This window comes from Schistocerca serialis, chromosome 4 (genome assembly GCF_023864345.2).
Source record: "Schistocerca serialis cubense isolate TAMUIC-IGC-003099 chromosome 4, iqSchSeri2.2, whole genome shotgun sequence".
In the NCBI taxonomy this organism is placed as follows: Eukaryota; Metazoa; Arthropoda; class Insecta; order Orthoptera; family Acrididae; genus Schistocerca; species Schistocerca serialis.
This window is the reverse complement of record NC_064641.1, coordinates 911,656,107-911,682,505: the sequence shown is the minus strand read 5'-3', so window position 1 is coordinate 911,682,505 and position 26,399 is coordinate 911,656,107. Positions and strand designations below refer to the sequence as shown.

General features: G+C 43.2%; 1 protein-coding gene across 1 annotated transcript in view; it reads left to right on the top strand.

Annotated features, from left to right (window-relative positions):
* The window catches only part of LOC126474840 (calcitonin gene-related peptide type 1 receptor-like), an 820,928-nt gene that overhangs the window by 669,423 nt on the left and 125,106 nt on the right, over positions 1 to 26,399 (top strand). Inside the window, exon 6 of the mRNA XM_050102318.1 lies at positions 17,125 to 17,216. Within this exon, the coding sequence (XP_049958275.1) occupies positions 17,125 to 17,216 (92 nt within the window). The remainder of the gene's footprint in view (positions 1 to 17,124; positions 17,217 to 26,399) is intronic.

Below are 26,399 nucleotides of genomic sequence, written 5' to 3'. Positions count from 1 at the left end.
TTTTCTAGCTTAAGACATGGTCTGCGCGTTCAAAGAATGCAGAAGGCAACGTTTCTTATTGATAACATGATTCACCCCCTCCCCCCCCCCCCCTCCCCACGGATTTGTGCTCAGAAATCTCGACGTCGCATGGTGTAAGATCAGCTGAGAGGTGTAGTACAAAAGTTGGAATTTGCTAATAACAAAAAATGCGAAAACTTGATTGGTTCACAGCAGTCTGAAGTGCTTTGTCTCACGGGCGCGATACTGTTCCCCTGCTTATTTTATCGGTGTATTGACACCAGCAGTTTATAAAGCACATGGGGAACTATAGAATAGTTAGTATAAATATTCGTTACGGAGCGTAAAGTTCATGGCATTCCCCCCTTCACACAGCCAGTGTAATGAAATAACATAGGCGCAGCAAGCAGTGACACAAGACATTGTCGATAATTTTAATGCGTCTTTATAAACGACGTAATGCCCAGGAGAGTCCACATTTTTATAGGGTTAGTGTCAGTATCTGTATTTATACTAAATACCCATAGGAGTGTCGTGCACACGAATACTACGGTATTTGACTTGGTAACGAAATCTCCGTTTCCTTCGAGAATGTTAAAGTTTTGGTCCCATTTACAACCTTTTGCTCCATTGAACGTTTCTAAATAACACATGTTTTGCAACCGTTTTTTCGTTCGCTATTGTGCGCTCTCATAAGCGATGGAAGGACGTGCCGCAGTATTCGGAAAAGACCGTATTTCCTCCATTTGTTGATATTTGCTCTAAATACCGACGTATATTTCAGAGCGCTTGGAGTGTTGCAAGAACTGAGGAGGGTTGTTTCGTAGCACTTGACAGCTAACTTACGGTAACGTCGCGCATGCTCAGGTGGTTGTGATATGCCCACATGCTCCTCATGTGACACAGATGCTGGACGCAGCAGCCTGGCGGTCGCTGCATGCTGATTCTCCCCGCGGCACAAGGGCTACGACCCGCCCATTTCCGCTCAAGATGGCCCACCCCGACAACGCCCGACATGCGCCACGCGCCCAGCCAGTGCAGCCACGTCTTCTCATCTATTTAATTAGGCGTGAGGAGAGGGGAGTATTGTCGAGTCATTATAGAAGATTCATGTATTTTGTAGTTTCGCGTGGCACGTGAGAGCAATTCTGGAGAATGTTTTCGAGCACCCGCGTACACGTTGGAGTTCTGCAACCTGATGCTCTGGAACAAAGAAATCTTGCTCTGGAGGGTATGCATGAGCAGATTTCTTCAGGTATCTTTGTTCCATCCATGAGCAGTTTCCGTGGACCAGAAATGCTGTATCACTGGCAAAAGTCCCTTCACATCAAAACTAAATCACCACCTCTTTGTTGTTACCAGCAACAATTTACAAGCAACCAGACCTGGGGAACCTGCGCTATAGTTAGGAGAGGGGTGGAAGGAGGGAGGGAGGGACCAAGATGTGAGGTTGCTTCTCCCTGCACCCTCTGCTGGTCGAATTGTGAACTTACTTAGTTGATCCTGTGACACATGAGAATACTTGAAGCTGTCTCCACTGTTCTGGCTGTAGGCTTAGTTGCAGTGATGTTTCATCGAGGTCATAAGGTGTTAGCTCTGTCTATAGTGCACCGAATGTTTGAATGCGTGGGCGGGTGCTTCATGATGGTTTCTCCTAATAATATAGAGTTATGGTTGTTTCAGAAGACCTTCCCGATGATTTTGCCGTCAGTTGTAGCACCGTGATCTGTGTGCTTCGAGGTTGTCTGGCAGTTCAGAAATAAAATTCGTAGTTTTAGAACTTTTCCTTGTGCATATGGTTTTCGAACGCTATAGCTGTGAGCTAACTATCCGCGAGCGCTCTGGGGCATTGGAAGTAGACGAAGTCGTCAGACCGCTTCGATTAGAGAACCAGTAGCTCCGCAGGTCCTGTGCAGTCTTGACAGGCGATCTACGCTCATTTACGGAGGTTTTTTGAGTGAATCCCATCATCAGATTCTTGTGGGATAGGGTATACAGCAATGTAGCACTCCTGTCAGTTTTTTCAAAGCAGTATATCAATATACACCTACATCTACATGACTACTCTGAAATTCACATTTAAGTGCTTGGCAGAGGGTTCATCGAACCACAATCATACTATCTCCAACCATTCCACTCCCGAACAGCGCGCGGGAAAATAGAACACCTAAACCTTTCTGTTCGAGCTCTGATTTCTCTAATTTTATTTTGATGATCATTTCTATCTATGTAGGTTGGGCTCAACAAAATATTTTTGCATTCGGAAGAGAAAGTTGGTGACTGTAATTTCGGAAATAGATCTCGCCGCGAAGAAAAACGTCTTTGCTTTAATGACTTCCATCCCAACTCGCGTATCATATCTGCCACAATCTCTCCCCTATTACGTGATAAGACAAAACGAGCTGCCCTGTTTTTGCACCCTTTCGATGTCCTCCGTCAATCCCACCTGGTAAGGATCCCACACCGCGCAGCAGTATTCTAACATAGGACGAACGAGTGTAGTGTAAGCTGTCTCTTTAGTGGACTTGTTGCATCTTCTAAGTGTCCTGCCAATGAAACGCAACCTTTGGCTCGCCTTCCCCACGATATTATCTATGTGGTCTTTCCAACTGAAGTTGTTCGTAATTTTAACACCCAGGTACTTAGTTGAATTGACAGCCTTGAGAATTGTACTATTTATCGAGTAATCGAATTCCAACGGATTTCTTTTGGAACTCATGTGGATCACCTCACACTTTTCGTTATTTAACGTCAACTGCCACCTGCCACACCATACAGCAATCTTTTCTAAATCGCTTGGCAACTGATACTGGTCTTCGGATGACCTTACTAGACGGTAAATCACAGCATCATCTGCGAACAACCTAAGAGAACTGCTCAGATTGTCACCCAGGTCATTTATATAGATCAGGAACAGCAGAGGTCCCAGGCCGCTTCCCTGAGGAACACCTGATATCACTTCAGTTTTACTCGATGATTTGCCGTCTATTACAACCTACTGCGACCTTCCTGACAGGAAATCACGAATCCAGTCGCACAACTGAGACGATACCACATAGGCCCGCAGCTTGTTTAGAAGTCGCTTGTGAGGAACGGTGTCATAAGCTTTCCGGAAATCTAGAAATACGGTATCAACTTGAGATCCCCTGTCGATAGCGGCCATTACTTCGTGCAAATAAAGAGCTAGCTGCGTTGCACAAGAACGATGTTTTCTGAAACCCTGCTGATTACGTATCAATAGATCGTTCCCTTCGAGGTAATTCATAATGTTTGAATACAGTATATGCTCCAAACCCTACTGCAAACCGACGTCAATGATATAGGTCTGTAGTTCGATGGATTACTCCTACTACCCTTCTTAAACACTGGTGCGACCTGCGCAATTTTCCAATCTGTAGGTACAGATCTATCGGTGAGCGAGCGGTTGTATATGACTGTTAAGTAGGGAGCTATTGTATCAGCGTAATCTGAAAGGAACCTAATCGGTATACAATCTGGACCTGAAGACTTGCCCGTATCAAGCGATTTGAGTTGCTTCGCAACCCCTAAGGTATGTACTTCTAAGAAACTCATGCTAGCAGCTGTTCGTGTTTCAAATTCTGAAATATTCCATTCGTCTTCCCTGGAGAAGGAATTTCGAAAAACTGCGTTCAATAACTCTGCTTTAGCGGCACAGTCGTCGGTAACAGTACCATCGGCACTGCGCAGCGAAGGTATTGACTGCGTCTTGCCGCTTGTGTACTTTACATACGACCAGAATTTCTTCGAATTTTCTACCAAATTTCGAGACAATGTTTCGTTGTGGAACCTATTAAAGGCATCTCGCATTGAAGTCCGTGACAAATTTCGCGCGTCTGTGAATTTTAGCCAATCTTCGGGATTTCGCGTTCTTCTGAACTTCGCATGCTTTTTCCGTTGCCTCTGCAACAGCATTCGGACCTGTTTTGTGTACCATGGGGGATAAGTTCCATCTCTTACCAATTTATGAGGTATGAGTCTCTCAATTGCTGTTGCTACTATATCTTTGAATTTGAGCCACATCTCGTCTACATTTGCATAGTCAGTTCGGAAGGAATGTAGATTGTCTCTTAGGAAGGCTTCTAGTAACACTTTATCCACTTTTTTAAACAAAATTATTTTGCGTTTGTTTCTGGTGGATTTGGAAGAAACGGTATTGAGCCTAGCTACAACGACCTTGTGATCACTAATCCCTGTATCAGCCATGATGCTCTCTATTAGCTCTGGATTGTTTGTGGCTAAGAGGTCAAGTGTGTTTCCGCAACCATTTACAATTCGCGTGGGTTCGTGGACTAACTGCTCGAAATAATTTTCGGAGAAAGCATTGAGGACAATCTCGGAAGATATTTTCTGCCTACCACCGGTTTTGAACAAGTATTTTTGCCAACATATTGAGGGAAGGTTGAAGTTCCCACCAACTATAACCGTACGAGTGGGGTATTTATTTGTTGCGAGACTCAAATTTTCTCTGAACTGTTCAGCAACTATGTCATCGGAGTCTGGGGGTCGGTAGAAGGAGCCAATTATTAACTTAGTTCGGCTGTTAAGTATAACCTCCACCCATACCAATTCACAAGGAGTATCTACTTCGACATCACTACAAGATAAACCGCTACTGACAGACACAAATACTCCACCACCAATTCTGCCTAATCCATCTTTCCTGAACACTGTCTAAGACTTCGTAAAAATTTCTGCAGAACTTATTTCAGGCTTTAGTCAGCTTTCTGTACCTATAACGATTTCAGCTTCTGTGCTTTCTATTAGCGCTTGAAGCTCACGGAGTTTCTCAGCACAACTACAACAATTTACAACTACAATTCCGACTATTCCTTGATCCAAGCAGGTCCTGTATTTGCCATGCACCCTTTGAGATTGCAGCCCACCCCGTACTTTCCCGCGGCCCTCTAACCTAAAAAACCGCCCAGTCCACGCCACACAGCCTCCGCTACCCTGATCTATTCAGCGGAACCCGAAACCCCACCACCCTTTGGCGCATGTCATGGAATCTGCAGCCAACACGGTCGCCAAACTGTCTGAGCCTCTGAATCAGACCCTCCACCCGGCTCTGCACCAAAGGTCCGCAGTCGGTTCTGTCAACGATGCTGCAGATGGTGAGCTCTGCCTTCATCTCGTAAGCAAGGCCGGCAGCCTTCACCAAATCAGATAGCCGCTGGAATCCAGAGAGAATTTCCTCAGATCCAAAGCGACACACGTCATTAGTGCCGACATGTGCCACCGCCTGCAGCTGGCTGCACCCTGTGCTCTTCATGGCATCCGGAAGCACCCTTTCTACATCATGAATGACTCCTCCCGGAATGCACACGGAGTGCACACTGGATTTCTTCCCCTCCTTAGTCGCCATATCCTTAAGGGGCCCCATTACGCGGCTAACATTGGAGCTCCCAACTACCAATAAGCCCACCCTCTGCGATTGCCCGGACCTTGAAGGCTGAGAATCATCCTCTGAAATAGGGTAGGCACCTGCATCTGGCTCAGCCAGAGACAGTGCCTGAAACCTGTTTGTCAGACGCACCAGGGAGGCTTTCTGATCAGCCTCCGGGGACGTCTTTCGCTGCCTGCCACGCCTTGGAACGACCTCCCAATCAACCACAGGCGAGAGCTCAGCCCCACTACGGGCAGCAACCGGGGCAACCACAGCGGCAGACCGATCTGGTGACAGACGGGACGAGGTTGACATCCCGGTGATACCCAAGTCCGGCTCCCCACAGTGGTGCCCATTGGCAACAGCCTCAAGCTGCGCGACCGAAGTCAGTGCCGCTTGCAACTGTGAGCGAAGGGATGCCAACTCAGCCCTCATCCGAACACTGCAATCACAGTCCCTGTCCATTCTAATCGATGTTGAACAACAGTTACTGAAACACGAGTTCGTGCCTAAATAACGCAAAGGAAACACGCAAAGAATATATGAACTAACCTGTACAAATGCCTTACGACTGCGCTACAATTTGCCTGAATTTACGATTACAGTGACTAAAACTCGAAATTACACCTCCTATACTAAACTCACACGCAATTTAAGTAACAATCTACGAAGTAAACACTAAAGCCCGATGCTACAACTTTCAAATACTATAATACGCCCGAATTTTATGAATTAAACAATGCAAGTACCCAAAAACAAGCAAAGAATTAAACTATGTAACAAATAAGTAAGCTAGGGGTATACGACTTGCTGCTGGCAGCTGCTTATCTCTCATGTTACACTAAATCCAACAAATGAGAGACCATCAAAGTTTCCAGAGGGTATAGGTGGGATAGCATCATCAGTGAGAAGCGCCAAAGAGTAACTTCAACAGCTGAAAGGAAGCTACTTTTCAGAGAAATTACTCTGAACATAACATGAAATTAGTCTCTTTTAATGCGTAATACTATATGCGACGAAAGTGAATACGCACAGGAGATCACATTTCAGTGCTAAAAGTTTGCAGCGGGCAAAGGTATAAGGAAGGAATACAAGTATCACTAGTGACAAGCATGAAAGTGTGCCTTTGACCAGTCTAAGGTTTTTCCTAGATGAGACTGAATTTACTCTGCTTAGGACCACTCTCAGACAGTGCCGGCACAACCAGTACATTTGAAAGCACCCTGTCTTCACCGTTCAGTTATTCATCTGGAGAAATAGGTATTTCTGTGTTGTTCCAGAACGGCCAATTATTAAGAGAAATTGTTCTATAGGGGCCAGTCCTTCCGAGAAATACGTTAAACGGTTCGCAGGAAATGTCATGTTTTTAGATCCTTTGTCCATATGTGAGTGATTTCTGCAGACTGGATACAGTGTATCACTGCCAGCAGATGGACAATCAGGGACAGGACTGAACGCCTGGAAAACCTTTCTCCCTTTCTATGGGGGTAGGAGAGGGGGAGGACGGGATACAGGAGAGGAGGTAAGACTGGTTGTTAGCTGCTTAGTATGTAGGCACCTATCGAGGTGAACTTACGTGCAGCTGCCGCCACTCTGCCCTGGCGAATTCTTTTGTAGTCGATTTTGGCGGTAACTGTGTTATTACAATGATTTTCCTCATTTACCAGTTAGTATGTTGCGTTATGGTCTGTTATTTACGAGTAGTGTTTTTTTCCACAATTTCGGTGCATTTTTCTTGAGATTTAGTAGTGTGTATTGGCCTTTATACACTTCAGTGATAGTTTGATATCCAGTCCCTTCTTACCCTGTACCTGTGAACAAGATCCTCAGAAGATATACACTTGTAGATCGATAGGAAGCCACTCTTCTGGTGGAGGTTGCAGGACAGTTCCCCACCAATACAGAATGGTATTGTGGACTAGGGCACACACCAAGGTGAACATATACACAACATACGATCAGAAAGGGAAACAAAATACGTTTAATGAGTCCCCAATCCAGCCCCATACAAATACGTGCAGCTCTGGTTCATTCAGTCTGGGGTAGTGAAATATGGAGGTTATTGGGAAAGTTAGTTCCGATCGCTAGCGAGGTCAAAATCCCTGTGAAAATCTAAAGTGATTTATTTGCAGTAAGTCCGCAGCTCGTGGTCGTGCGGTAGCGTTCTCGCTTCCCGCGCCCGGGTTTCCGGGTGCGACTCCCGGCGGGGTCAGGAATTTTCTCTGCCTCGTGATGACTGGGTGTTGTGTGATGTCCTAAGGTTAGTTAGGTTTAAGTAGTTCTAAGTGCTAGGGGACTGATGACCATAGATGTTAAGTCCCATAGTGCTCAGAGCCATTTGAACCATTTTTTTTATTTGCAGTAATTAGCTACAACCTACAGCTACTTCTCTACATAGTCGCCGCTCCGACTTAGGCATTTGTCGTAGAGTTACACCAGCTTCCGAATACTCTCGTCGCAGAAAATGCCACTGTGCTTCCGGCCAATTCTCTACGCTCAGTCACAGCTCGTTGTCTGTGGCAAAACTTTGTCTTCGTTGCCTGCGGTTCATGTGAGCTGAGATGAAACTGAGGATGAGCCAATCAATGGGCTGTGTTGTGGGTGATCAAAAATCTTCTCATCGAAAACGCTTTCGGATCAGCTCCTTTGCTTCTGTAGAGTGCGGTCTAGAACTGTCATGGAAAACAAAATGAATGATAGGTGCATTATGTGGGCTACATGACAGCAGGCGAAATCTCTCACCTCACCCTCATACTTGGCGGGAAACACTACTTCCCATGCATCATTATGTGCACACTGTGTGCTCAGAATTGACACGAGTGACGTGCCGTGGTTGACAGACTTATTAGGTACACTACGCAACACATCTGCTGAAGTTCATCAAGTTTTCTCAGTGGCTTATGTTTCGCGACCGATCGGAACTTACTTTCCAAATAGCCCTCGTAGAACAGTGCTGTCTCCTGCACTGGGGAATGTCTGGCCATTTTAAGACATACAAACAGCTGTAGAACAGGTAGTAGTCTCTATGAGTTGCGAAATGCATCCTCTGTCCATCCTGGTGCATCACTATTATGTGCTGAAAAGTATTTCCGTACGCTCGTCCGTTTTCTCATCTTCCCAACCATTAAGTATTAAACTATGGTCGCAGACCTCAGCTGTATGCTTACAGGTAATCTATTTATTAAACTCTGCGTGTCTTTTCAAGTAGCAATGCTGAAGAGTAATTGTCAGTTCGGTTTATCGACAAATATTTAGAAAATTCTTCCAGCAGCGTAATATACATATAAACAGATAAGCACAGTTTCTAAGACAGCTACTTGTCTGCTTCCTCTCTGGCAGCTCAGCACAGTTTGAGATTTTCACCTGTCAGTTCACAAGCTAGGGACAGGTGGGGAAGTGGTAGTAGGGAGGAGGAAAGAGGGGCAGGGGAAGGTAAGTGGAGGAGGGTAACAGAAGCAGATGATGGCGAAGAGAGGGTGAGGTGATATCATGCAATGTTGTCACAATTATCCTCCAGGGATAGAATGGGAGGGACAGTCGCTATTGTGAATAAATTTGGCAAAACGCAGAGTGGGGTCATACCTCTATTACCCCATTACTTTGATGCACCCTTGCTGACTGCTTTTCATCGGCGATGAAGGCTCGAATTTGCCCGCTGATACCGGAACTGGACGTCCACTCTGAGGTGACAGATGACCTTTTCAGACGAATAATGTTTTATGCTCCATCGCACAGAAGCCAGTTGGCGTGTATGGCCCTGCAACGATCGTAAGGGGCGAGGCCAAAGCAGGGAGCGTTTTGGCCTGGGGAATGTTTTCGTACGTGCGTGATCTCGTTATTATTAAGGCACAATGGATCAACACAAGTATGCATCTATCCCCGCAGACCAAGTGCACCAATACACACAGTTTTTTCCTCAGCAAAATGGCATATACCAGCGTGACAATACAGTAGAGTTCACAGTGTACGTGCATTGTTCGTAGAGCACTAGGATGAGTTGACTATACCCTCCTGGCCATCAAAATCCCTGCATTTAAACGCGGTCAGGAATATGTGGAACTACCTCGAGTGAGCCATTCGTGCCAATGGTCCTCATCCGAGAAACCTAGCACAGCTGTCTTTGGCACTGGAGTCGACTCAGCTCCACATCCTTTCCGGTGCAACTTCATTGACTCTCTTCCTGCATGTCCACACTGATAAAGATAGTTAATCAGCCTTCCGACAGGTAGACACATTAATGTGACTGGACGATATAGTACACTTTGTCGTGTAAGTTATTTCTAATATACATAACAAAAACACTTAAATGTTGTTGATGTGATGTCCTTTGGTTAGTTAGGTTTAAGTAGTTCTAAGTTCTAGGGGACTGATGACCACAGATGTTAAGTCCCATAGTACTCAGAGCCATTTGAACCATTTTGTTGTTGTTGTTGTGGTCTTCAGTCCTGAGACTGGTTTGCTGCAGCTCTTCATGCTACTCTATCCTGTGCAAGTTTCTTCATCTCCCAGTACGTACTGCAGCCTACGTCCTTCTGAATCTGCTTAGTGTACTCATCTCTGGGCCTCCCTCTACGATTTTTACCCTCCATGCTGCCCTCCAGTACTAAACTGATGATCCCTTCATGCCTAAGGACATGACCTACCAACCGATTCCTTCTACTAGTCAAGTTGTGCCACAAACTCCTCCACAATTCTATTCAATATCTCCTCATCAGTTATTTGATCTACCCATCTAATCTTCAGTATTCTTCTGTAGCACCACATTTAGAAAGCTTCTATTCTCTTCATGTCTAAACTATTTTTCGTCCATGTTTCACTTCCATACATGGCTACACTCCATACAAATACTTTCAGAAACGACTTCCTGACCCTTAGATCAATACTCGATGTTAACAAATTTCTCTTCTTCAGAAACGCTTTCCTTGTTATTGCCAGTCTACATTTTATATCCTCTCTACTTCGACCATCATCAGTTATTTTGCTCCCCAAATAGCAAAACTCCTTTACTACTTTAAGTGCCTCATTCCCTAATCTAATTCCCGCAGCATCGCCCAACTTAATTCGACTACATTCCATTATCCTCGTTTTGCTTTTGCTGATGTTCATCTTATACCCTCCTTTGAAGACACTGTCCATTCCTTTCAACTGCTCTTCCAAGTCCTTTGCTGTCTCTAACAGAATTACAATGTCATCGGTGAACCTCAAGGCTTTTATTTTTTCTCCATGGATTTTAATACTTACTTCGATTTTTTCTTTCGTTTCCTTTACTGCTTGCTAAATATGTAGATTGAATAGCATCGGGGAGAGGCGACAACCCTGTCTCACTCCCTTCCCAACCACTGCTTCCTTTTCATGTCCCTCGACTCTTATAACTGCCATCTGCTTTCTGTAGAAATTGTAAATAGCCTTTCGCTCCCTGTATTTTACCCCTGCCACCTTCAGAATTTGAAAGAGAGTATTCCAGTCAACATTGTCAAAGGCTTTCTCTAAGGCTACAAATGCTAGAAACGTAGGTTTGCCTTTCCTTAATCTTTCTTCTAAGATAAGTCGTAGGGTCAGTACTGCCTCACGTGTTCCAACATTTCTACGGAATCCAAACTGATTTTCCCCGAGGTCGGCTTCTACCAGTTTTTCCATTCGTCTGTAAAGAATTCGTGTTAGTATTTTGTAGTTGTGATTTATTAAACTGTTAGTTCGGTAATTTTCACATCTGTCAACACCTGCTTTCTTTGGGATTGGAATTATTATATTCTTCTTGAAGTCTGAGGGAATTTCACCTGTCACATACATCTTGCTCACCAGATGGTAGAGTTTTGTCAGGACAGGCTCTCCCAAGGCTGTCAGTAGTTCTAATGGAATGTTTTCTACTCCCGGGGCCTTGTTTCGACATAGGTCTTTCAGTGCGCTGTCAAACTCTTCACGCATTATCATATCTCCCACTTCATCTTCAGCTACCTCCTCTTTCATTTCCATAATATTGTCTTCAGGAACTTCGCCCATGTATAGACCCTCTTTATACTCCTTCCACCTTTCTGCTTTCCCTTCTTTGCTTAGAACTGGGTTTCCATCTAAGCTCTTGATATTCATGCAAGTGGTTCTCTTTTCTCCAAAGGTCTCCTTAATTTTCCTGTAGGCAGTATCTATGTTACCCCTCGTGAGATAAGCCTCTACATAATTACATTTGTCCTGTAGCCATCCTAGCTTAGCCGTTTCGCACTTCCTGTCGATCTCATTTTTGAGACGTATTTATTCCTTTTTGCCTGCTTCTTTTACTGCATTTTTGTATTTTCTCCTTTCATCAATTAAGTTCAGTATCTCTTCTGTTACCCAAGGATTTCTACAAGTCCTCGTCTTTTTACATACTTGCTCCTCTGCTGCCTTCACTATTTCATTCCTCAAAGCTACCCATTCTTCTTCTACTGTATTTCTTTCCCCCATTCTTGTTAATCGTTCCCTAATGCAATCCCGATAGCTCTCTACAACCTCTGGTTCTTTCAGTTTATCCAGGACCCATCTCCTAAATTTACCACCTTTTTGCAGTTTCTTCAGTTTTAATCTACAGTTCATACCTATAGATTGTGGTCAGGGTCCACATTTGCCCCTGGAACTGTCTTACAATTTAAAACCTGGTTCCTGAATGTCTGTCCTACTATTATATCTATCTGATACATTCCAGTATCTCCAGGCTTCAGCCATGTATACAACTTTCTTTCATGGTTCTTGAACCAAGAGTTAGCTGTGATTAAGTTATGCTCTGTGCAAAATTCTACTAGGCGGCTTCCTCTTTCATTCCTTACCCCTACTCCATATTCAGCTACTACGTTTCTCTCCCTTCCTTTTCGTAGTGTCGAGTTCCAGTCCTCCATGACTATTAAATTTTCGTCTCCTATCATTGTCTGAATAATTTCTTTTATCTCAACTTACATTTCATCAATCTCTTCGTCATCTGCGGAGCTAGTTGGCATGTAAACTTGTAATATTGTGGTAGACGTGGGCTTCGTACCTATGTTGGCCACAATATTGCGTTCACTATGCTGTTTGTAGTAGCTTACCCGCATTCCTATTTTTTGTTCATTATTAAACCTACTCCTGCATTACCCCTATTCGATTTTGTATTTATAACCCTGTATTCACCTGACCAAAAGTCTTGTTCCCCCTGCCACCGAACTTCACTAATTCCCACTATATCTAACTTTAACCTATTCATTTCCCTTTTTAAATTTTCTAACCTACCTGCCCGATTAAGGGATCTGACATTCCACGCTCCGATCCGCAGAATGCCAGTTTTCTTTCTCCTGATAACGATGTCCTCTTGGGTAGTCGCCGCCCGGAGATCCGGATGGGGGACTATTTTACCTCCGGAATATTTTACCCAAGAGGACGCCATCATCATTTAATCATACAATAAAGCTGCAAGCCCTCGGGAAAAATTACGACTGTAGTTTCCCCTTGTTTTCAGCCGTTCGCAGTACCAAAACAGCAAGGCCGTCTTGGTTAGTGTTACAGGGCCAGATCAGTCAATCATCCAGACTGTTGCCCTTGCAACTACTGAAAAGGCTGCTGTCCTTCTTCAGGAACCACACGTTTGTCTGGCCTCTCAACAGATATCCCTCCGTTGTGGTTGCACCTACGGTACGGCTATCTGTATCGCTGAGGCACGCAATCCTCCCCACCAACGGCAAGGTCCATGGTTCATGGGGGGGACACTTCAATGGAGAAGTAAATTACTCTCTAATATTAAGCATGGAGGTGTTGGAATTTCCTCTCTTCTTTGTTCAAGCACTGCTGTCACCTGCTTAGGAAATTTTCTAGACGAATGTTAGTTTAAAGTTCAGCTAAAGCGTGTGGATCTTATTTGTATGCATTCTATTTTAATGAGGATGTATATTATTAGTGATAACTCTGTTTTGAAACACGCCATAAATTTCTTGTAATGAGAAGTTGGCTGTATGAGCCCTCACTACTGATAGTTGGTGAAACCATGTTCTCCGTCAGCTAATTGGAGAAATAAAGGTTACAAAATATATTCCACATATCTCTCACTATTAATTGTCCATTAGAAAAAATTGGGCTTATTTTTCTCTCACCGCTTCAAGAACACTACACTTCTATTTTTTGATCATAGCTAATGCATTGGGTTACGTTTACAGAACTCCAATAACAGTTATTTTGTAAATTAACCTACTCACTTAGCTGGAACCATGATTCACTCCTAAAGAAACTAAAGTCGGGGTGAATTTCTCTGTCATAAGTCCTAGTCAAAATCCAGTCACAAAAACAAACCTTCGTGCTGGGTAGCCCGGTTTAAGTTTTTCCACTACAGTTGTTTATACTGCACTAACTTCAGGTACTCCGTAACTGTTTAAACAGAGCCATAGCAAAAGCTTTCGAGAGCATGTCCAACGATATACAGAGGACTATATGTGGCCGTATACGGTTTCTGTGAAGGGCACTCCCCGTTTCATGAAATTTATTTACCTATCGATGAATGGTAATCCGATTAGGAACTTGTACATCAGGAATTTCGTGTTGAAATAATCTCCTTACTGCACGTGCTGTACTGTACACATGTTTGATCCATACGTGAATACTATTCTGCGAATGGAATACTTGTATTTCTACATTTCATTTCAAACACGTTCACTCAGTACACTGTATTGAAACGCACAGAGACGTGATACCTGCGTAAGATTTTTGCACAAAAAAAAGGAGCTTGTTCAGTTCGCATTTCTGCCGCTAGACGAGTAAAGCGCAACTAATTTTCAGTTCAATGCCTTTTGTGTTGTCCACCAGCCTTGTTCTGTTCATCTGCAGTGATTGTTTTGATAGCGCTGTTCTCACTTTGATTCTTTTATGATGGCAAGTTTAAGAGAACAACGTGCAGCTATGAAATTTTATTATCTGCTTGGTGAAAATGCTGCTGAAACTGTTTTAATGTTCAAAACAGCTTACCTAGGTGAGACTTTGGGAAAAACTCAAGTGTACAAATGGCTTGTTCGATTTAAAAATGGCGACATGTAGATTGATGACAAACATCGCTCTTCCCGAATCAATGAAAATATTGGAAAAATTCTAGAGCTTGTGTTGACAGACAATTGATCAACTGTCAGAGATTAGTGGGTTATTTTGGAGTTCGGTTCAGCGAATTTTTACGGAAGATTTGGAAATGAAAAGGGTTGCTGCACAGTTTATTCCTCGGGTTCTAACAGACAATCAAAAGGAACATCGAGCTGAAACATGTCGCACTTCGAAAAAAATAGCTTCTGACCCAGAAACAAATCAACGTCAGGGCAACGGAAGACGGTATCATCACCCCACCTAAAAAAATGTCGTCCAATCAAATCGAACTTCAAAACAATGCTGATTTGCTTTTTTTATGTCAAGGGCGTAGTTCATTGAGTGTTTGTTACCCCAGGACAGTCCATCAATCAAATCTTTCATTCGAAAGTTTTAAAAAGATTGTGCAACAGTGTTCGTCGAAAAAGGCCGGATTTGAAGCAGACAAGAGACTGGTTCTACATTTACATCTACATTTATACTCCGCAAGCCACCCAACGGTGTGTGGTGGAGGGCACTTTGCGTGCCACTGTCATTACCTGTCTTTCCTGTTCCAGTAGCGTATGGTTCGCGGGAAGAACGACTGCCGGAAAGCGTCCGTGTGCGCTCGAATCTCTCTGATTTTACAGTCGTGATCCCCTTGGGAGGTATAAGTAGGGGGAAGCAATATATTCGATGCCTCATCCGGAAACGCTCCCTCTCGAAACCTGGACAGCAAGCTACACAGCGATGCAGAGCGCCTCTCTTGCAGGATCTGCCACTTGAGTTTGCTAAACATCTGCGTAACGCTATCACGGTTACCAAATAACCCTGTGACGAAAGGCGCCGCTCTTCCTTGGATCTTCTATATCTCCTCTTTAAACCCGACGTGGTACGGATCCCACACTGATGAGCAATACTCAAGTATAGGTCGAACGAGTGTTTTGTAAGCCACCTCCTTTGTTGACGGACTACATTTTCTAAGGACTATCCCAATGAATCTCAACCTGGCACCCGCCTTACCAACAATCAATTTTATATGACCAGAAGAACGCATCTCCACACACAGCCATCTCTGTTAGACAGTTTTTGGCAAAAATGGCATTGTTTCGCTGCCCCACGCATCTTACTCGCCTGACCTGGCCCCATGTGACATTTTATTATTTCCACGCATGAAAAGAGGCATGAAAGAACACAGATTAGACAACGTAGAAAAAAATCAAGAAACAAACGAGAGAGGAGCTGTCAGCCGTTTGTAAAGGTGACTACAGATAGTTAAAATGGATCTGAGCACTATAGGACTTAACTTCTGAGGTCATCAGTACCCTAGAACTTAAAACTACTTAAGGGGAGTAGGACGTCAAACGGGCCGAGTTGGAGCAGGAGAGGCACCACTGGACATTTCAATTTCCACTGTCTGTAGTTTTACAAATAAATTTATAAAACTTTGTCAGCATGACCAAGAAGGATTCAGAATTCACACTCTTAGCAGTGGAAGTTGTAGAACATAACGAAATAATTTATCTTACATGTGAAATTTCATCATATTTCACTTAATAATGGCAGCATTTGTTGCTGTAGGTAACCTTTTCTCCATAAGTAAGAGAGATTCTTCGATGAATTTTGCACAGCATACAAACCATACTAAAAGGTGTATGGAAATGTAGAATTTTCCAAATCTGTTAAAAACTGTGGTAAAAATTGAGGTAATTAACTACAAAATTTGTGTTTTTTCATAACATGAAATTTAAAATACAACAGCTCATTCGTTATTTCATAAATTAAATATATTCTAGAGTTTCATACACCTCTAAGTATGGTATGTATGCTGTGCAAAATTCATCGAAGAATCTCTCTAACTTATGAAGAAAAGTGTACCTATAGCAACAAATGCAGTAATTAGTAAGTGAAAAATAGATGAAATTTCACACGTAAAAAAAATTTGATCGTTATGTTTTCGAACTTCTACTGCAGTGAGTGTGAATCATGAATCGCTCGTGGTCATGCTGACATAGTTTTATGAATTTATTTGCAAAAGTATAGACACTGGAAATTAAAATATCCTGTGATACCTCTCCTGCTCCAAGTCCGCCCGTTTGACGTCCTGCACCCCTAAAACCTAACTAACTTAAGGACAACATCACACACATCCATGCCCGAGGCAGGATTCGAACCTGCTACCGTAGCCGTCGTGCGGTTCCAGACTGTAGCGCTTAGAATCGCTAGGCCACCGCGGCTTTCGAACAGTGGAAGCAAATGTATTAGTTGTAAAGGAATGTATTTTGAATAGGAAAGATTGTTTTGTAAACAGTTTGAAAGTATATAGCTTTTAATAAATAATTTTGGTTTTTTCTTTTAGCTGGCAGCAAGCGAAGCGAAAAGTCCGCGCCAAGTAGTTATTTAGAGCATGAACGTAGCCAGTTACGGATGTGGGAAGCTGACACTTCGACATGAAGCAGCAGTGCTAGCTTGTGGCTTTAGTGGTCTCTGTAGCGTTCCCCAGGTGTCTGGCTTCACATAGCATGACGTAACGGTGCACAAGGCGCCGTTAAGCCCGTCCAGCGGCCGCTGGAGACGCTGTGACACGGCGTGGGCGGCCGCTGCGCCTCCGCCTTTTTACTGGCGCCATTTGGCCGCCGCTGCCGTCTGTTACTGCGGCGTGTGACGCCAGCGTCGTGTTTCAGTGGCGGACGCAGGTGAACCTGGTGTACGTGGCCGGCTACTCCGTGTCGCTGGTCGCGCTGGTCATCGCGCTCGCCGTCCTCTCCTACTTCAAGTGAGTACCGCCGACTGCACTCCGCCCACCTGCTCAGCCGCCATAAAACGCCGAAACAGAATAACAAAGCGGCTGGCAGCTTGCTACCGTACCGCCAACAAACCCGAGTTGCTGCTCTGTCCACCATTGTCGTGTCTTTATGCTTCCATAAATCTCGGTAAGCAGCTATGAGGTACAGAGGAGAGAGGGGGCTCAGTGCTACCTGGTGTCTCATGTCGTACTGTTAGCCAGCATATTGGTTTTGTAAATAAAAACGCCTTCCCTTGATGCACTTTCTTTTATTTTCCCAGACGTGTTTCGCCTCTCTTTACTTTAAGGCATCATCAATGGGATGATCTCTTTCAAAACATAGCGCAGCTAGAGAAGGAGTTTTTATTTACAAAAGAAATATTTCTGTGCGTGCTGCGGAGGATGGCCACGCATATTTAAGTGGCAATTCTGCAGTTGTCATGAAACTTAGGGAGTTCGCGTACAACTGGTGAATTAGTTTTCGGAATAATGCGTACTGTGTACTCAGAGTGTAAACGCACACACATTTCTGCACAAAAGATTGAAGATTCGTGTATATATTTTTGTATATATTCTCCAACAGTGCAGTATTTTGTGTACGTTGATGTATTTGGTTACTCGTGTCATAAAGCTTCTTTCGTCCAAGTTCTCTCTGACATACACTGTCAGCTGTTTGATATTCCCAGAATTTATTTGTAACAGGAAGAATAAATTCTCGTAGAGTAATTTGTAACATTTTGAAAGCCTAACGAGCATAAGATAATAAGTTTCTCAAGTTACTAAAAACATCGCTGTTGGTGTGATGATTTACTCCTTTTTTTTTTTTCGTTGTTCCGTAATTCAGCAGTCAGACTTTTTGCGACTTGCTATTAAATTTTAAATTCTTTCACATTAGAAAATACGGATTAGAGGCAGTAAGGTAGATACTTTCCTGTGAAGATGACAGATACTAATTTCAAATTATAACTGCGAATCTTGATGATAGCGTCTTTGCAAGCAGACTAAAATATGCAAAGGCTAAACTGCTCTATAAAATTGAATCTCGGTATCAGTCATTTACGTGAGTAGGCATGTTGTACAGTTTGGATCTATAAAACAGCAAATCATAAACTAAATCAGCAGAGTGACCGTTTAACTACGTAGTGTCTTTATTATTAATTTACAGACTTAGTTTCATGGGACAACTTAGTTGCATAGTCGTATTGTGGATCGTATTGTACTTGATCTGTGAGGCGGGGTTTCCGTTTTTGTCCTATGTAACACAAAGTTTATTGAAAACCGAAATGCTGTATACAATTTATGTAATTCAAAACATTCTCTAAGGCGTTTCTTTCAGTAATTCTCCAACAGTTCAGGTCGACAAATCTCTTACAAATTTCGATATTTTTTCTGTTTTGTTTATATCGTTTGTGCAGAATATTTTGTGTTAAGACTCACAAAGACTGACGACCATGACGTGATGTTCCCACTAGGCAGATTCACCACAAGTTCAGTATTCTCCAGTCCTACCTCTTATCTACTTTCCTTTTCCTAGCTACGTGTGACACATTTATTTGGTTTCGTAAATTAACCGCTATTTTATTCTGCCTCTGTTTAGGCTTCTTGCCAGTGTGTGTTCGTTCTAGTGCATCGTTTATCATGCTGTCCTTTGTCATCCAGTCTCCAAGCAAATTCCTTTCCTTTCTTTGAAATGTTACCGGTACTTGATTTTTCTTGTTTACTTTTTGTAAAACAACTTCATTCCTTATTTTGTCTCTTCATTTCACACCTCCAGTTCTTCTTGAGACCCATTCAAAATCCTCTAACAATTACTCCTCTTTCCGCAACAACGCCCATATTTCGGCACCATACAGATCAACGCTCAATAAACTTTTCCTGTTAAGCAAAATTTTCCAGACCGTGTCTTCTCGTTGTTAATATTACGCAAATCACAGCCTGTGAATGCAGTAGTTATATGTGTATTTACTGCAGCGTTGGCAAACGAAATACATCAGCTGTTCGTCCGCTATAATCTAGCTGTAATTGGTGAACAATAACCGCTGGATGTTGTTGAATAGTTACCAGGCACATTGTCTGCTATCATCCTACGTCACGCCCCATTGTGATGACGACATAAAACATGACGAAGTGTTGCTCAGTTTGCTTCACTATTATCGTGGTGTCGTTTCTCTATGGTTCTCTTATCGTTTTGGTCACCATAGCTACCGGCGGGCGAAAGTTGCGACACCAACGTAACTGTTGTGATTTATATTCGTAGTGAGCATTGTTTTCTGTGCTTATTTTTTTATTATTTAGTGGAATCTCTGAAACTAGAAGCGAAAATTACCAGAACGGTGGAAAGACTGAGGCGAACCTAATAATGCACCTTAACGGGAAACTTGCGATCATTACTTGTTACGCAACTGCATAACTGTTATTGCCTCAGCCATGTTGGTTGGCCATATAGTGACGAACAGGCAATGGCGTCCCCACCTTGCGTGGTTAACTGTCACCAGCTTTGTTATTCTGATCGCGATGCACCAAATGTCTATAAACACTTAACTGCCTTCATGTGAAATGTATCGGTAAGTGTTATCTGACAAACATCTAGAATGTGCTCAATGATTGCATGAAGGTGCTCGTAATTTTATTGTTTCAAAATATCTGATGTATTAAACTACAATTGTGAAAATAAATGTGAAACTTCATTGTACACAGCTTTTAATATATGAAAGTTCTTTTGTGATTGAATAGATTTTCTGTAGGCCTGAAATTCTTAAAGAATACTGCATCTCTTAATCCAGAAATTTATATAAAAATATTTGCCCTATATATCATCTTCCTTGTTATAAAATTCATGTGCTTTGCAATGAAGGGGGTTAAGCCAGTTTTGCTACCGTGGGTAAGAAGTATGAGAATCGTATTTCAGTGGCACAAACCAAGCACTGCGTGGAAGTGTACTCTAGTCATGGAAACAATAACAATATAGTTAAGGTATCCAACTACATCGAGATTCTCAAGTGCACGCTTTAGTAGTGAAATTTATTAGGCACGACCACATGGTTTCAAGCAAAAAGCATACAAATCATAATATAAAAAGAATGAGGAAAAGGAGGCTAATATTTCTTATACACCGGAACTGAATGGACAAAATGAGACTATCAAAACAACTATTTGATTAACTCTTGGAACAGGAAGGCCACCACGACATGAATTAAAGAAGTTCAGAAAGACTTTAGGGGTCGAACATCCCGGATCCTCACATTAAAACGGGACCTCTTTCGAAGCAGAAAACAAAGGACAGAACAATACAGGTGTACGAACAAAACCAATAGCACAGCGAAGATGTGAATGGGCATTACCAATAAAGGGAACTTGGGGAAAGAGCACAAAATGAAGCTGCATCGTGATTAGTAAGTTCGCCAATTATAACATGTTACAAATATGTGATCTGAGGCTTTCCCGGCGAATGTGCTGTATCCAAGCTACTCGGGTGTCCAGCCGAATCCGATCGTCGAAAGTCCACGATATTTCGGTGAATAACCGTTCCGTCGAATTTTGGAGCCCGTTATGGAAAAAGCATACAGAGCTGGAAAGGAAGCCAATGTACATTCGATAAGTCGTGCATGTGTGTGTGTTTGGAGCTTACTGTCGCTCAACAGCTATGTTATCAGCACCATACCATTAAAAGAAACGAGTGTGGATGAAGTTATGAAAATTGTTACCACACAGTGAGGGGGTACCGTATAGAACGATATCATGTAATCATTCCCCCCTCACTCGCTTTCACCCACACAATCACTCTGTAGCACACGCCTTAAGACAACAGAGGAAGGGTGAAAGTTGTTATGACTGGGATTAAAACGGAAGTAAAACCACAGAAGAGCTAAAGCGAAGGAACAGCAAAATGTAACTGGCTGACCACTGAGTAAAAAAAAAAAAAACTGTGGTTGAACCAGTCACCCTATAAACACATTAAAAATATCTCCCATAAGTTTTCGGAAAAGTTGGACAAATCACAACATTTTGAAACTTTACTTAAAATAGAGGGCAAATCTGTCAGCAAATCTGCCTCTGTCCGCTGGTGGGAGAATAAAACACAGTCTTATAAAATGTTACGCACAGTGGTCAGTCCGTCACAAGCACCACACACTAGTGTGTCCTCTCGCCGGAACAAGAAGCCATGCGTCACAGGGCTGTGGCCGATATGAAGACGAGTAAGGTGAACCCCGTCTCGTTCACATGTGTTAAAGGATGTACGCGGCGGCCTCGTTGGGGGCTTTACTAGACGGAGCTTATCGTGTGTCACTTGCAGATGCTCATCCTCCAATCGACGAAAGATTCTGCATCTCAACACCGAACTAAATGAGCGTCGTAATACACCTCCTTGGCCGCTACATTTGCTCTTCCCACAGTACCCATGTGGCCTGGCACCCAGCAAACGGACACCACCCTCCCACAATTGTGGCGGAGGAGGGCGTCCTCGATATTCTGAACAAATTTATCAGCTGGTTAGAAACGCTACGGAGACTGGAGGGCACTAAGCAAGTTGGAACAGACGAGAAATTAAGCAGACACGGCACGTCTCGTCTGCTCCAGCGCCCTCAAGATCGAGGATAGTTTGGCATCAAATGTAGTGAACTCTGAAGGCAACCGATTGGAAAACAACAGAGCAACCGATATAGTCACCATGTGTAGACCTGTATGTGAAGACAGCTGCATAGTATTGGTGTTCATTTAAAATATCTGGAAGTATCGCATTAAATACAGAAGCAGGGCTGCACTAAATCTGGGCCTCTGCAGCAACCAGAGTGACGGTCGGTTAAATCCCGGATCTGAACCTGTACAAACTCCTTACCAATTGACTCCAGCACACATTTTGCATGGACCCCAAACGTCTTTGTTGCCCGTGCATGATTCGATTCGTAGAGAGGTTCTCCAGAGCTGGATGAGCAACGCTATGGTCTGCTGGGGAGGAGGGAGAAGTGAGGAGCTGACACGCCTGACACACTATGAGATGCTGTAGCCGTATGATCAGTGGCGTTTCACCAGCCTCAGCACAGACATGGTGTATGGGGATGGCCATGTAAGCGCCTCTGGAGAACCTGACCCCCTCATGGTGTACAGCATCAATAATTTTCAAGTACGAAGGTCTCGCTGACCCATACACTCGGCATCCATAGCCCATGCGCGATCGAATGAAAACGCTATAAAACTGCTGCAGACTTCAGAATGTTCGACGCCCCCTGGGGCATTGCCTTGGTCCTTCATATGTGGTAACCACGACAGCCTGAAGTAAGAAATGAGGCCCCAAAACCACACACAGTCTCTAAAAGGGGGAATATTGTTACACAAATGCAGCTGAGGTAAATTAAAAATACGACGGGAACGATTAAAATAAACACACACACACACTTGTTCACAGAAAACATAAAACCAGTCTTTGCAACACACTCCAACAGTGTCTTCAATGTAACAAACGAGTTGCCGTTGCAATACTGGAAGAAGAACAGAAAACTTAAATATCGCCCACAAATAAGGAGCACTGTACAGGACTCCTTACTGTAGACATCTTACCCTTTATGGCTATGGCAAAGAGGGTACCACTTGAAACGCAGCCCTGAGGAACCACATTTTCCTGCTCGAAACTATGTGACAGCACATCACCAACTTGTTACCGAAAAAAGCGCTTTGATAAAAAGGATCAAACAAAGATTTGAGATGGCCACGGAAACCCCATTGCTGAGGAATGAGATGTCCTCAAGTATTATCGTAAGCCTTACTTACGTCAAAAATATCCCTACACAATGCCGTTTATGTAGGAAGTCCTGCCGAACAGAATCTCTAGCAAGATGAAGTTGTCGAAAGTCGATGGAAATCTCCTGAATCCACACTGAGAGCGAATTAGGAGCTGTCTGCTCTCCAGCATCGAGACCAGACGATGGTTAACCATTCGTTCGAAGGTCTTTCGTACACAGCTCGTTAAGGCGACGCTCTGCTGACTACTGAGACACGTTCGCCCCTTTCCCAGTTTGAGATGATCAAAATTTCCTCCCTCCACGAGTTGGGAAAGTTGCCTGTCTGCCACATCGAACTAAATCGTTGTAAGACGATTTCCTTAGGCACTGGTAACAAGTTCCGCAGCATACTCTGTCGGATTTGGTGGTGACCAGGCGTAGTATCACAAGATGCAGACAGTGACGCATACAGTTCGCACATGGGAAAGGGCTGTTTAGGACTCTTAATCGCTAGAACTGTAGCCAAACTCACCTCTTTCCTGGCTGGCAGTGGCAGAACTCAGCGCAAAATGCTCTGCTATTGTCTGTGCAATGTCTCCAGCTGTTGTTTGGAGACACCCCTGATTCAACAACGCTCCTATAGGTAAGTTGAGGAAACCTGATGAACGCTCGATAGTCAAGATTTGTACAGTAGACTATAGAAGTATTCGTAACAAAATTCCTGTAATTCCTGCTCTCCAGGAAAGTTGTAGGACTGAAATTATTCTTGGAAGTGAGAGCTGTCTGAAACCCGAAGTAGCAAGCTCCGAAATATTTATCGAGACATGGAAAGTATTATCTAAATGAAAGATTAGACGCCAAAGGAAATGAAGTGTTTATAACTGTCGATAAAAATGTTGTGCTTATCGAGGTCGAAATTGAGGCTCAGTGTGAAGTTATCTAAATATGAGGAGCAGGTCTAGGTGAACTGAAGCTAGTTATCGTATGTTATAACGGCCATATGATTGCACCATATCAGTAATAGAATAATTCCAGGAAATACCCAGTTATGCATTATTATTAGGAGGCAACTAATCTACCTAGTATAGAGTAGGACGTCTATGGACTCACAGCTGGTGGTTCGGAGAGACAGTCTTATTAACTAATTCTGAACACGTTTCCCGAAAACGCCTTGAGCAGCTAGTTCGACAGCCCACAAGCAACAGAAATATTTTAGACCACGTAGCTAAACACAGTCCTCACCTGATCGACAGTGCCAGTATAGGGAGATAGACTAGTGATCATAATACCATAGCGGCGACTGTAAGTTCATGAAGAAGAATAGGAGGGTATTTGTGCTATAAAAATCAGAAAATTGGTAGTTAGCATCCTGCTTCGACAATGACTGGAAGTCATTTAAATCCAGTACGACAGACGCAGAGGAACTGGTGGCAATGTTTAATCTAACTGTTAATCCCGAAGACGTACGTGCCATATAGGTGGACTAAAGTAAGTGCACCGGCTTCAGTCAAAGTGCAAGACGATCGTGGTTCCGTGAACATGCTTAAAAGTAGACCGAGTTTAAAATGTCTGCGGTGCACCAACGTTAATCCTCGGCGAACAAACCGTCGGCAATTAACTGCGCACTTGAGTGCGGTACACTTCTTGTATTGCATTGGAAGGCACCCTGGTCACGCAAAGATATAAACAGAGATATGAATTTGCACGCAGCCACCCTTTGTGCATAAGCTTTCTAGACGTCGCTGGTGATTGACGGTATTGTCATATGTTCTCACTTTCGTCAACAAGGAGAACTATGTCTGTCCATCGCTACCAGTCCGTTCGTTTGCGTACTAGATGGATATACTTCTCGAATTGTTCAGTTTCAGCGCGCTAGTTCTTGAAAATGAAAGAAATGAAAGCTGCAGTATAAAAGAAGAAACGTAAGCCGTCTCATTTCAGACTTTTTTTTTTGTTCAGTTCCTAACATCTTCTTACTTCTAGCTGCGTACTTTTAATAACCCAGCTTTCACTGCAAACAAAAATTAGTAGTTACTGATATTTTATAAAAGATTGTTAATCGACTGCGTAATTTAAAAATTACAAATTAAATTTTTTCTATCTATCTGTGTTTCACGCTTTATGCAATGCTCGTAGAACACACCCTTCGGTTTAAATATTTAAAATTTGAATCCATCTTAACTTCAATCCAGATTCCCCCCCCCCCCTCCACAAAGCGAGCAGTCACTATTCAACAAAGCCATAGTGCTTATCGAAAACGTCTACCTAATTTTTGCTTGATGTAGATAGTCAGAAAACGTCTTTTAAATCAACTTTCTCGAGAATTTTTTGAGAGTTGCATCGAGTTTTGAACTTTACCGTACCATAAATATAAAAAGAAGTACAAAAATAAGATCGTCATGTGATCCCACTGTTACAGAAAAAGAGGTACTGTGGTCACATGTGGAGACACAATTTCATTCATAAATTAATAACCTGCTGGGTTCAACTTAAATATTGGGTATGGTATACAATGCCTTGACACTGTCTCATAACATCGAAAGGCGTCGCCATATTAATTCCACAAGCTTAAAAAATCCCAGTAATTCCGAGAAAACCGGGCGTGAGCCATGGTCAGAACTAACCGTGGTCAGCTCGCTTGTTTAACTTTGATCGAGGTCAGTCCCAAGAATTTTGCGTTGAATGCCGACTTCACGGTCATTAACTTTTAAACGAAGGTGGTGCATTCGGCCTCCCGTTTAATTATCAGATTCGAAAATTGCTGAGGGAGCAGAGACAGTTGCACCCTCGGTTCGAAAAAGAACGCGTAAATGTTTACAGGCAAAAGTTAGTAGGAATTAATGCGAACGTAAGAAGATTAGTGAAGGAAGCATACTTTTAACAACTACCACCGTCATACCTTAGGGGAAGATCTTGCTCTGACCCAGAGAAAATTCTAGTCACATGTAAAGAAGGCTTCTATCCAGTCACTCGTCGAACAGTCTAGGGTGAGGGTAGAATACATCAAAGGAAAACCTGAAGTTTTAAATTTCTCGTTTAAGAAATCATTCATCCTGGGGGGATCGTACAAACGTATTGTCGTTTGCTGTCGCACAGACTCCTGCGTGGAGGGTAAACAGGTTGGGCTGGTAGAGGGAAGAGACCAAACAGCGAGGTCATCGGTCTGATCGGATTAGGGAAGGATGGAGAAGGAAGTCGGCCGTGCCCTTTCAAAGGAACCATCCCAGCGTTTGCCTGGAGCGATTTAGGGAAATCACGGAAAACCTAAATCAAGATGGCCGGACGCGGGACTGAACCGTCGTCCTCCCGAATGCGAGCCAGTGTGAGGGTAAACAGGATATTTCATAAGAGCGTGTAAAAATTTAATAGGATTTAGAGGATGCTCCATTGAATAATTTCAAGTAGGAAACCCGGGGTCGGAGAAGCCAGTTTAAGGAGATAAGAGGAATAAAAGCAC